The 12,613-nt window shown below is 43.4% G+C and overlaps 1 protein-coding gene across 2 annotated transcripts in view; it reads right to left on the bottom strand.

Annotated features, from left to right (window-relative positions):
• Positions 1 to 7,052, bottom strand: part of LOC112231487 (corticotropin-releasing factor-binding protein-like) — a 31,435-nt gene extending 24,383 nt beyond the window's left edge. Inside the window, exons 1-4 of one of the 2 annotated variants that reach the window (XM_042311366.1) lie at positions 6,770 to 7,052; positions 6,342 to 6,435; positions 4,825 to 4,982; positions 1,434 to 1,644 (exon numbers count right to left, since the gene is read on the bottom strand). In XM_042311366.1, coding sequence (XP_042167300.1) covers positions 1,434 to 1,644; positions 4,825 to 4,982; positions 6,342 to 6,435; positions 6,770 to 6,850 — 544 coding nt within the window. In that variant the 5' untranslated portion in view covers positions 6,851 to 7,052. The remainder of the gene's footprint in view (positions 1 to 1,433; positions 1,645 to 4,824; positions 4,983 to 6,341; positions 6,436 to 6,769) is intronic. The other variant, XM_042311365.1, reaches the window with a different exon arrangement.
• Between the last annotated feature and the right edge of the window lie 5,561 nt (positions 7,053 to 12,613).

The following is a 12,613-nucleotide window of genomic DNA, read 5'->3' on the forward strand; positions in this document are numbered from 1 at the left end:
GAATGCATTCAACAGAAATGTATCTACCGTAATTAACCCAACCCCTCTGGATCAGAGTGGTGCGGGGGGCTGTCTTAATTGACGTCCACGTCATTGGTGCGCGGGTTGGGGGATATATCAGTGTCTCTAGACGTGTTGACCTTATAGCAAAAATGCATCCATTTAAGTGGGCAAAATTGCTTAGTACAAATGCAAACACACACACAAGTACGGCTTAGACGTGAGCAGCTTGAACAACCTAAAGGGTCACCTAAAGCATTAGCACACAACCCTGGCGATTACAACGTGGTATAAAGTACTATTATAGCATTACATTGGCATCCTGCCCCATGTTGGCACACCTAATGGCATGCCTGCTATTACAGTCCTTGTCCTTTCTGTACAATGTTTTCCAGTATTTTGTTTATATTTTTCACTGGCATTGGACGTGGGAACGGGAGAACCCATTTTCTCTCATTCGGGATGATATCTCTTCATAAATATCCTTACTTCTATGTGCTTTACCTAATTTCGATTGGCCTGTGGCATCCGACCACAGTGCCAGTATAGGCACTTTGTTTCTATTGAAGACCATGATGTTCATTCTGGAGGAATTGTGAAGGTATCATTGTCCATAATTACTACTTCAACTGGCCGGTGTGATTTATTTTTCAAGAGCAGGACAAGCGGGACCTTGCCCAAAAGGAATAAAGGCCTCTACATGGTCAATCCGACATATTTTTATTTATTTTTACTTAACCTTTATTTAACTAGGCAAGTCAGTTTAAGAACAAATTCTTATTTACAATGACGGCCTAGGAACAGTGGGTTAACTGCCTTGCTCAGGGGCAGAACGACGGATTTTTACCTTGTCAGCTTGGGGATTCGATCTAGCAGCCTTTCAGTTGCAGTGGCCGTACAGCATTTACTGCACTGAGGCCTCCACAGAAGTCAGATCATTCATAGGCCTACTTCTTGCACTTTGTGGAGCAGATCAGTGCTGTTGTCAAGGAAATTAGTTTGTGTTTATACAGAGCCCTACGTTACAACATTTGGGAGGCACGCGCCGATGCGGTACGGAGCTCGATTTGGCTTCGGAGACTCTGCAATTGCTTCAAACCTTCTCTATGGTGCCCCCCGGAGCGAGCATAAATTGGCTTTAAACTTTAGTTGTCCGGATCTGTTTACACTTCAAGGAAATCCGTACAAGATGTATCTTCGACTACGTCTGGAGGTGGTCAGGAAGATCTAATCACAATCAGTTCACCATGCGACTTCTGATTGTCTACACCTGTCGACAAATGTGGGCACAATCAGAATGTGGAGAAGATCAGGACAACTGATGCATGTTAAAACCAGGTATAAACGGGGCTTCAGTTCATGCACTCGAAGTACAACCTTAAAGGTCATTAACACTAAGACTGGCCATCAAGCTAGTGCAGGTCTCTACTCACGGAAAGGGTTGATGGGTTTCCTGACTGTCAGCGTGAAGGAGCTCCCGGCAGTGTGAATGCGGAAGAACAGCATGGCAACGTTCTGAGACGACCGCACGGTTCTCCTGACCGTCCCAGAGTCGCAGTAGTCCACATAGCGTTCCATCAACGGCAGGGCGTGATCCTGGGAACTAGGGAACTTCTCTCCCTTCATCACCCAGCCATCAAACACCTGGGAGAGGAGAGAGATGTGGACTTAATCAAAAGCATTCAATCAAATCCAATTTCCAGAACTTTGCTCTGTAAGCAAAACGAGGGTTCCAAAAAATGCAGATGAACAACCTGTTCACTATAATTGACTTTTAAAGGTGACTTCCGTTTGAGCCTGTGTTCAAATCAGGAAGTGACTCTGTTGTGTCTGAGTGTCGTTAATTCCCAACAAGGTATCAACAAAGAACCAACCCAAGATAGACCACAGGGTATCGTTTCCGATGGGAGCAAGTTAAGCATAGTGGGCAGAATAAGCAAGGAGGTGGGCAGAGCCAAGCACGAGCCAGTAAGATCCTATTGGCTATGTATTTGCTTATTTCCGTTAGGAAATGCCTACTCTGTGACTCAATTTGCCCTTGCACTCCTTCTAAACAATGCCATTTTTTTTAACCGTCAAATTTCTACAGTTAAGTTTAGCCATTAATTCCGATTGGTTAACCCTTTACACTCGTGGGAATTGGCCGATATGAATATGGCTAAATTGAAATGTTTCTTACAGAAGAAATATGAAAAGCAAATGCATAAGCATGGTAGCAATTGAAAGGAACCGTTCTGAGATCATGGGGAAATTATCTGGACAAAGTTAATGAAACAGCAGTCCACCTGACACAAGACTCAATCCAAACGTCACACTTGATTTTATGTGCATTTTACATTTACTGTACTTTTCACTGCATTTGTTGATAACGAAATCTGAAAATATTCTGGATTCTGGAAATTTAGCAAGATGATAAGAATATTTCTGGAAAATGTGAGGTGAAGAATAAGACAAAAAAAATGACAAGGATTTGAGTGAGAGGACTAACTCCAAGTGGCCAAAACACCTCTCCAAAGCGTTTACAGTTCCAAAGTAATTCCAATACACTTTTATGACTCAAAGAAGAATCTTCAGCTATATGGTGCTTTAGCTCTCCCATGTGCCGTTAAGGAACTAGAACAAGCACACTTGTAGTTGTTTTGTTTGGAACACAGCCCTGCATCCAAACACAATTACTGGTAAATCATTATAAATCGTAATCTGGGTCAGCTGGGCGTTACTTGCAAGCTTGTTCTGTTGCCAACAAGACTAGCCAAGTTATAAAACATGATCTTACAGTGTTAGGCTTTCCACAAGGCAATTCAGAGAAGACGATGATCATTTTGGGGGGCATAGAAAGGAGTCATGTGTGCGTTCAGATGGGTGTTCTTCACAATGAACAACCCAGGGTACGACCCCATGTCATCTTGTAACTGTACATCAAACACAACGATGGAAAAAAACGTTGACACTGTATATGACATGAGCTGTATAATATAGAAATGTGAAGGGCACATTTGGACTCACGGCTGTTTGGCTTGCTTGTACGACATCAAATCAGTATTATATTATAATCCTCAACGTCTCATCTTTCGAAATACTGCTTTCCGATTAGATGCTTATTAGTGCCCAAAGATGCCATTTTCAACCCACATACGCGTATGAGTATAAAGGGCTACGGTAAGGGTTAAGGTTAGGCATTAATTCTGACTGGTTACGGTAAGGGTTAAGGTTAGGCATTAATTCTGACTGGTTACGGTAAGGGTTAAGGTTAGGCATTAATTCTGACTGGTTACGGTAAGGGTTAAGGTTAGGCATTAATTCTGACTGGTTACGGTAAGGGTTAAGGTTAGGCATTAATTCTGACTGGTTACGGTAAGGGTTAAGGTTAGGCATTAATTCTGACTGGTTACGGTAAGGGTTAAGGTTAGGCATTAATTCTGACTGGTTACGGTAAGGGTTAAGGTTAGCATTCATTTGACTGGCATTAGGCAATTCTGACTGGTTACGGTAAGGGTTAAGGTTAGGCATTAATTCTGACTGGTTACGGTAAGGGTTAAGGTTAGGCATGAATTCTGACTGGTTACGGTAAGGGTTAAGGTTAGGCATTCATTCTGACTGGTTACGGTAAGGGTTAAGGTTAGGCATTCATTCTAAGGGACTGGTTATTCTGACTGGTAAGGGTTAAGGTTAGGCATGAATTTGACTGGCATTAATTCTGACTGGTTACGGTAAGGGTTAAGGTTAGGCATTCATTCTGACTGGTTACGGTAAGGGTTAAGGTTAGGCATTAATTCTGACTGGTTACGGTAAGGGTTAAGGTTAGGCATTCATTCTGACTGGTTACGGTAAGGGTTAAGGTTAGGCATTAATCCTGACTGGTTACGGTAAGGGTTAAGGTTAGTCATTAATTCTGACTGGTTACGGTAAGGGTTAAAGTTAGGCATTCATTCTGACTGGTTAAGGTAAGGGTTAAGGTTAGGCATGAATTCTGACTGGTTAAGGTAAGGGTTAAGGTTAGGCATTAATTCTGACTGGTTACGGTAAGGGTTAAGGTTAGGCATTAATTCTCACTGGTTAAGGTAAGGGTTAAGGTTTGGGAATGAGTGCCTAGCACTGGGATTGAACCCGCCATCCTTGGAGCCTACTAGATGGTAATAGGTGCTCACGTTGCCCCGAGTGGACGGTATTGTAGGCATCTCCCGATGTCCTGGGGACCTGGACAAACGTTGAATACTGAAGTCGATCTGGTGTGACCTGGTTGTAAATCAAGTGTGGGACTCAATTGAAGCCTTAGCACAAATTCACAAAAGTCAAGTAAGAAAACGACACCGGAAAATACCCTATGTTACCCCTGGTGACAGCATCTGCTAAGTGACGATATCATTTTATGGTATTTAGGAGTCCGTCGTTATCTTCTACTGAGAACGGGTGTTCCCAGGTCAGGGGGTAGGTGAGGGATTTTACGCCAAGCCTCGGGGGAAGAGCACTACTCAGACCTGGGCACGAATAACAACAAAATAATCTGCCGGGAATTTCATCCCATCAATTGTCTGGAAAAGTAAATCTATCCCTGGACCTGGTGGTGCTGACGTCAGTCAAGGTGAAGATGGGATGGGAGTAGTATTTGGGATGTATGTGGGTGTGAAAGAGGTGGTGTGTGTGTGTGTGTGTGTGTGTGTGTGTGTGTGTGTGTGTGTGTGTGTGTGTGTGTGTGTGTGTGTGTGTGTGTGTGTGTGTGTGTGTGTGTGTGTGTGTGTGTGTGTGTGTGTGTGTGTGTGTGTGTGTGTGTGTGTGTGTGTACTTTCATGTGTGCGTGCATGCCACATGTGCGTGTGCGGTTACCTTGATGAAGTCTCCTCCCCTGCAGTCGATGTCGACGCTGTCATACTCCACACTGATGACCTGGTCGGGCTCAGCGATGAAGAAAGAAGCACAGCTGAGCTGAGGCCGGTCTGCTGTGAAGGTGAACTGACCCTCTACTGCCACCATGTCCAGACAACCTGAGAGCGGGAGAGGATGAGGACGGGAGGAAGAAAGGGAAGGTGGTAGAGAAGGATAGGGAGAAGGAGGAGAGAGAGGGGAGAGGATGCGGACGGGAGGAAGAAAGGGAAGGTTGTAGAGAAGGATAGGGAGAAGGAGGAGAGAGAGGGGAGAGGATGAGGACGGGAGGAAGAAAGTGAAGGTGGTAGAGAAGGATAGGGAGAAGGTTGAGAAAGAGGGGAGAGGATGAGGACGGGAGGAAGAAAGGGAAGGTGGTAGAGAAGGATAGGGAGAAGGAGGAGAGAGAGGGGAGAGGAGGATGAGGACAGGAGGAAGAAAGGGAAGGTGGTAGAGAAGGATAGGGAGAAGGAGGAGAGAGAGGGGAGAGGATGAGGACGGGAGGAAGAAAGGGAAGGTGGTAGAGAAGGATAGGGAGAAGGTTGAGAGAGAGGGGAGAGGATGAGGACGGGAGGAAGAAAGGGAAGGTGGTAGAGAAGGATAGGGAGAAGGAGGAGAGAGAGGGGAGAGGATGAGGACGGGAGGAAGAAAGGGAAGGTGGTAGAGAAGGATAGGGAGAAGGAGGAGAGAGAGGGGAGAGGATGAGGACGGGAGGAAGAAAGGGAAGGTGGTAGAGAAGGATAGGGAGAAGGAGGAGAGAGAGGGGAGAGGATGAGGACGGGAGGAAGAAAGGGAAGGTGGTAGAGAAGGATAGGGAGAAGGAGGAGAGAGAGGGGAGAGGATGAGGACGGGAGGAAGAAAGGGAAGGTGGTAGAGAAGGATAGGGAGAAGGAGGAGAGAGAGGGGAGAGGATGAGGACGGGAGGAAGAAAGGGAAGGTGGTAGAGAAGGATAGGGAGAAGGAGGAGAGAGAGGGGAGAGGTAGGGAAGAGGGGAAGAAGGAGGGAGATGGGTGTGTGAGTAACAGAGAGGGGGGAGGGAGATATAGAGACAGAAAGAGAGATGACATGGAGAATGAGAGAGAAATGGAGACAGAGACGGGGTTAACATTAAATTGTGTGCACATTGGCTGTTGATATTTTTTTTCTGACAAAAATGCATTCTAATATACATTTCCAATTCCTTAAGTAGTATACATCAATTTGTACTTTTAGTCAATAAAGATTATAATTATATAAATTACAAGAGGCCTTAAATCACACATTTATTTTTTTCGATTATATAGTATTCACACAAATCCATATACAATTGTGACTGAAAAATTCAGAGTTACATTTTTATTTACTTTTCATGCTAAATAAAAGCATTTTTGAAGGTTTGATCATGTCGGCAAAAAAAAAAGATTGCTTCACAGATCGACCGTGTATACGGTAATTTTGCATAATAAAGGCTTTTAGGAAAGTACTTCAGTCAGTTACTTACGGAGGGGTCGGCTGTAAATTAATGTCTCGGGTATTTCTCTTTTGAGCTCTGAATTAAGAAGTGCAAATAATCCCTCTGGTGTAATGTCATTTTCCTGCACACAAAAACAACGACATTTAGATAATATTTATCAAAAGAAAGTCAAGATTTAATGTGGACAAGTTGACAACAATATACCGTCAAGCAAGACAACTCAAGTGTTTTAGTAAAGGCTAGCAGTTTACGTAATGCATAAATCAAGTGCACAATGACAGTTATTACAATGATAACTTTATTTGACTGAGTACAACAAGTTGTAACAACTTTATTGCATTAATTGAGCTCGTATGACAAAGTCTAGTACATTAATACATTAAGTCTAGTACAGTCTAGTACATTAATACATTAAACGAAAAAGGTAAACGGGCAAAGTGACTTCAGAGGCTTACCTCGATGTATCTGGTGTCTCCCTTCAGAAATGACAGACATAACACAAGGAAGAAAAGCTGCTCTCGGAAAGTCCCCTCCATATTGCTCAGTATCTTTGTATGGAGTCTCTATCGCACCTCAAGAACAGAACAGGGGAAAGTCTGGTCTTGCGCTCCAAGCCGCACTCCTCTTTTATAGGTGGACACACCGCGCGCGTCTCAATAAAAACGTACCCGGTACAGATCAATGGATACACTGTCTCTCATATAGGCTCTACCAACCAGATTGCGTATTTGTGACGAGAGCAAATCAGGAATCACCGTGAGCCTGTGACTCTGTCAGATGAGCAGAGAGAGAGAGATGAGCAGAGAGAGAGGGGGGGCTTCACTTCCTAACCTCCTGCTAGAGACACATATTTCCTTCAGATTACACAGACCAACAAAGAATTTGAGATCCAATTTTGATAAACTCTCATATCTATTAAGTTAAATACCAGTGTGTCATCACAACAGCAAGATTTGTGACCTGTTGCCACAAGAAAAGGGCAACCAGTGAAGCACAAACACCATTGTAAAGACAATCTATATTAATCTGTTTATTTATTTCCCCTGTTGTACTACAACTACACAATTTGCACATTGCTACAACACTGTACATTTGAAATGTCTCAATTTACAATTTACAATTTAAGATTGTTTATTTCACTTGTGTTTATTATCTATTTCACTTGCTTTGGCAATGTAAACATAGGTTTCCATCACAATAAATCCCTTTAAAATAAATTGAATTCAGAGAGAGAGAGAGAGAGAGAGAGAGAGAGAAAGAAAGAAAGAGATAGAGAGCGAGAGAAACAAAGCGAGAAAGAGACAGAGAGAGAGAGAAAGGGGGGGAGAAACACAGAGAGAGAGAGAGAGAGAGAGAGAGAAAGAGATAGAGAGCGAGAGAAACAAAGCGAGAAAGAGACAGAGAGAGAGAGAAAGGGCGGGAGAAACACAGAGAGAGAGAGAGAGAGAGAGAGAGAGAGAGAAAGAGAGAGAAAGAGAGAGCACTTTGCACATCCTTTAGCTCAACTGTCCTGTGTTTTAAGCTGTCATCACAAGGTGTAAGGTACAGAACAATACCAGTTCAATACCAGTGTTTATCTAAAAATAGTCCTTCTGAACTGTAAAATAGTGTTACAGTTGGCAGTCATTTTGTAAGATGGCCGCTACGGCCCCTAAGGCCCATGTCTAGGGTGTCTCCACATCAGAATCTTTTCACAAAGTGAACGATTGAGTCAATTTTTGCAACTTAGCCTTTCCACTTTTACCGGAAATGTAGATTTTGCCATACCATTCACCTCCTTCACAGTTCTCCCTCTCATCACCTCCCTCCCTCCCACCTTCCTTCCCGACCCCCAAGCCACCAGGTCCTCCAGACGTTAAGAAAGGTCAGCTCCATCCCAGCATGGCATTTCGACCTTTCTGTACCTGTCCCTCCTGTCCTTTGTCACTCTCCATCAAAACAGTGCCAGGGGGTTAAACAATGGCTGGAGGCCTTAGCCTACATCAGCTAGCTTAGCCTTGCACCATGAGTTGACCTCCGTGACTCATAGTGACTGATTTTCGAGAAGCTTGAACCTCACCGGGTTCCAACACACCGTTGCCGTGGTAAATCATTGTAGCTGATGTCTGGCTGGTTTAATTCTTCCCTCTATTGTTGTTTAAGCAGATTTCTTGGAGCACTGACGCACTTGGCAGGTCCTGGGTGTTGTCTTAGCATAAATCACTCCGTTCCCTGTGGTCTCCTCTCTCTGCCATACAGCGGGAGTGCCAGGCAGAGTACTGGATTTGGATGCTCTGTAAACAAAGACTGGCCTTGGTCCAAATGTAAATGTATTCCTTATGGAGCTTTGAAAATGGAGAGAGTGCTATGTCTTGTTGGGTTTGTCGTTTAATTGCAACACAGGCTCAGTTTGGTTTGGTTTGGTTGGCTTTGATTTGGTGTTTGCTGAGCGTAAGTGGACACACTTGGGAAAACAAAAGGATTAATCCCACGTGGAGTTGGTTTCCCAATGTTGAAATGGAATTTCTTTTCGAAAAGGTGCACAAATGCGTGTGTCCGTGCGTGTGTTCTCCCACGAGTGCTCTTTAAACCAGCCACCCCTGCCAAAATGCAATCGAGCTGATTACATCTAGTCCCATGTAAACACTGCATCCACCGCCTCTCTCTATCTCTAAAAACATGGTGCTCTGGCACTGGCCTACACGACATAACAGGCAGGGTCCTTGGTGGCCTTTCATTGAGAAATGTCAAGTGGGGCCTCAGGGGAGCTGATGATAGAGTAAACAATTGCTCTCCATAGTCACTGAATGGCCATTTCAAGGTAAATTATGTTGTTAGCATCTATTAGCCATAATGGTTTCCTCTCTGTCTGCCTAGCATGTCCACAGAGAGGTAAAATACTGTAATTGCTAATGAGGTCACGTGTTCAACGGTGGACTTACACAACTCCTTGTACATTTTGGGATGTGACCACCGCGTGTTTGACCCGACGAAGATCCTTTTCGGATGGAAACGTCGCCAACAAAGCTATGAATTGGGAGCTTTAACAGTGTGCGGGTCTACTTGTTCTACACAATCACAGCTCCGTGAAAATAAATACGGGATTTTGAATCATCTGCATTCTATATATAACATTTATGAATATGAAACATTAAGGGTCAAAGGGACCAAGGTCCATTTCCATTGAATATTAGGCCTTTTTAAACTGAACAGGTAATGAGCCACTGGAGCGTTTGGAGTAAATCACTCTTCTTTGACAGTAATTTGTCCCATTTATTTACAGCAGCCATCACAGTGAAATGCTAAAGACAGGAAGACTTGCGTTAATCGTTAATTGGCCTGTTACCAAGTGTGTACATGTATGGTGCATTCAGAAAGTAGTCAGACCCCTTGACTTTTTTCCAAATGTTGTGACCTTACAGCCTTATTCTACAATTGATTAAATTGCTTTTTTTCCTTCATCAATCTACACACAATACCCCATAATTACAAAGCAAAAACAGGTTTTTAGAATGTTAGCAAATTGATTAACAATAAAAAATTATAATTACACATAGGTATTCAGATCCTTTACTCAGTACTTTGTTGAAGCACCTTCGGCAGCGATTACATCCTTGAGTCTTCTTGGGTATGACGCTACAAGTGTGGCACACCTGTATTTGGGGAGATTCTCCAATTCTTCTCTGCATATCCTCTCAAGCTCTGTCAGGTTGGATGGGGATCGTTGCTGCACAGCTATTTTCAGGTCTCTCCAGAGCTGTTTGATCGGGTTGAAGTCCGGGCTCTGGCTGGGCCACTCAAGGACATTCAGAGACTTGTCTCGAACACACTCATGCGTTGTCTTGGCTGTGTCCTTAGAGTCGTTGTCCAGTTGGAAGGTGAACCTTTGCCCCAGTCTGAGGTCCTGAGCACTCTGAAGCAGGTTTTCATCAATGATCTCACTGTACTTTGCTCCGTTTATCTTTCCCACGATCCTGACTAGTCTCCCAGTCCCTGCTGCTGAAAAATATCCCCACAGCATGATGCTGCCACCACCATGCTTCACCGTAGGGATGGTGCCAGGTTTCCTTCAGACATGATGCTTGGCATTCAGGCCAAAGAGTTCAATCTTGGTTTCATCAGACCAGAGAATATTGTTTCTCATGGTCGGAGAGTCCTTTAGGTGGCTTTTGGCAAACTCCAAGCGTGCTGTCATGTGCCTTTTACTGAGGAGTGGCTTCCGTCTGGACACCATAAAGGCCTGATTGGCGGAGTGCTGCAGAAATGGTTGCTCTTCTGGAAGGTTCTCCCTTCTCCACAGAGGAACTCTGGAGCTCTGTCAGAGTGACCATCGGGTTCTTGGTCACCTCCCTGACCAAGGCCCTTATCCCCCGATTGCTCAGTTAGGATGGGTGGCCAACTTCTCTACAATACTGCAGCAATGTTTTGGTACCCTTCCCCAGATCTGTGCCTCGACACAATCCTGTCTCAGGGGATTTGTGTCTGACCTCATGGCTTGGTTTTTGCACAGTCAATTGTGGGACATACACTGTCAAATGTGGGACCTTATATAGACAGGTGTGTGCCTTTCCAAATAATGTCCAATTAATTGAATTTACCATAGGTACGTTGTAGAAATATCTCAGTGATGATCAATGGAAACAGGATGCACCTGAGCTCAATTTCGAGTCTAATAGCAAAGGGTCTGAATACTTATGTAAATAATGTATTTCTGTTAGTTATCTTTAATAAAGTTGCAAACATTTCTAAAAACTTGTTTTCACTTTGTCATTATGGGGTATTGTGTGTAGATTGATAATTTAGTAAACTGTAGAATAAGGCTGTAACGTAACAAATTTTGGAAAAAGGGAAGGGGTTTGAATACTTTCCCAAAGCACTGTAAGTCAGAGTATGTTCAATGATAAGAAGTAGAACCTCAGTATTAAGTCAGAATAGAAACATAACTTGAACCAGTCTTGATTAGTCGGCTCTGGAAGGTCATGGATCTTTACAAATGCTAATAACCCTAACACTTATTGTCCTCATATCACGCCCAAGTTCAGCTCAGCAGGCAATCTACTCCAAACATTTATTTAGTAGGCCTATAACCTAGTTCATACATTTGAAAAACGCTCCCTCTAATTCTCTCTCTCTCCCTCTCCCTCCCAGAGGACCTGAGCTCTGGAACCATGCCTCAGCACTACCTGGCCTGGTGACTCCTGGCTGTCCCCAGTCCACCTGGTCTTGCTGCTGCTCCAGTTTCAACTGTTCTGCCTGCGGCTATGGAACCTTGACCTTTTTACCGGACGTGCTACCTTGTCCCGGACCTGCTGTTTTCGACTTTCTCTCGTTACCGCACCTGCTGTCTCAAACTCTGAATGCTTGGCTATGAAAAACCAACTGACATTTACTCCTGAGGTGTTGACCTGTTGCACCCTCTACAACCACTGTGATTATTATTATTTTACCCTGCTGGTCATCTATGAACGTTTGAACATCTTGGCCATGTACTGTTATAATCTCCACCCAGCACAGCCAGAAGAGGACTGGCCACCCCTCAGAGCCTGGTTCCTCTCTAAGTTTTCTTCTAGGTTCTTGCCTTTCTAGATAGTTTTTCCTAGCCACCGTGCTTCTACATCTGCATTGCTTGCTGTTTGGGGTTTTAGGCTGTGTTTCTGTATAGCACTTTCTGACATCGGCTGATGTAAAAAAAGGGCTTTATAAATACATTTGATTGATTGATCTTAATAAAAACGATAGACTATAAAGTTAATGGAGTCTATATTCATGCAATCATCCATTAAAGATGCGATATCAAATTATACTTCAATTCAACATTTATTTGAAGTGCATTTAAAATCGCAACACACTTAAAGCAATCAAATGAAAAAACAAGCCCACAATAAGAGGTCAAATGTTATCAAAGAACATCAAACACAAAGGAGTGATTGATTAAAGGCCAAGCGAAAAAAAAGAGGATTTTAACACATCAAGCAGTTTCACAGTACAATGCAAAGTTGCATCTAAAAAATTGATAATAAAACTTTTTTTTAAAGTATGATACACGTTGTAAACCTGTTTGGGATAGTTGGCAGCATTTTCACGTTCGGATGAAAAGCGTGCCCAGAGTAAACTTCTTGCTACTCAGGCCCAGAAACTAATATATGCATATTATTAGTAGTATTGGATAGAAACATTCATGAAACATGTTTTACCTTTACAATTTAAGAAGTGAACAGTAGCTTTGCTCTCAAATTCCCAATGCTAGGCCCCTTGATTTCTCATAGTTTTTCCTCCAAGCAGCCTAATGCCTACAAAACAGCCCTGCGTTAAAGGGGTTA

Source organism: Oncorhynchus tshawytscha, linkage group LG33, assembly GCF_018296145.1.
Source record: "Oncorhynchus tshawytscha isolate Ot180627B linkage group LG33, Otsh_v2.0, whole genome shotgun sequence".
Classification (NCBI taxonomy): Eukaryota; Metazoa; Chordata; class Actinopteri; order Salmoniformes; family Salmonidae; genus Oncorhynchus; species Oncorhynchus tshawytscha.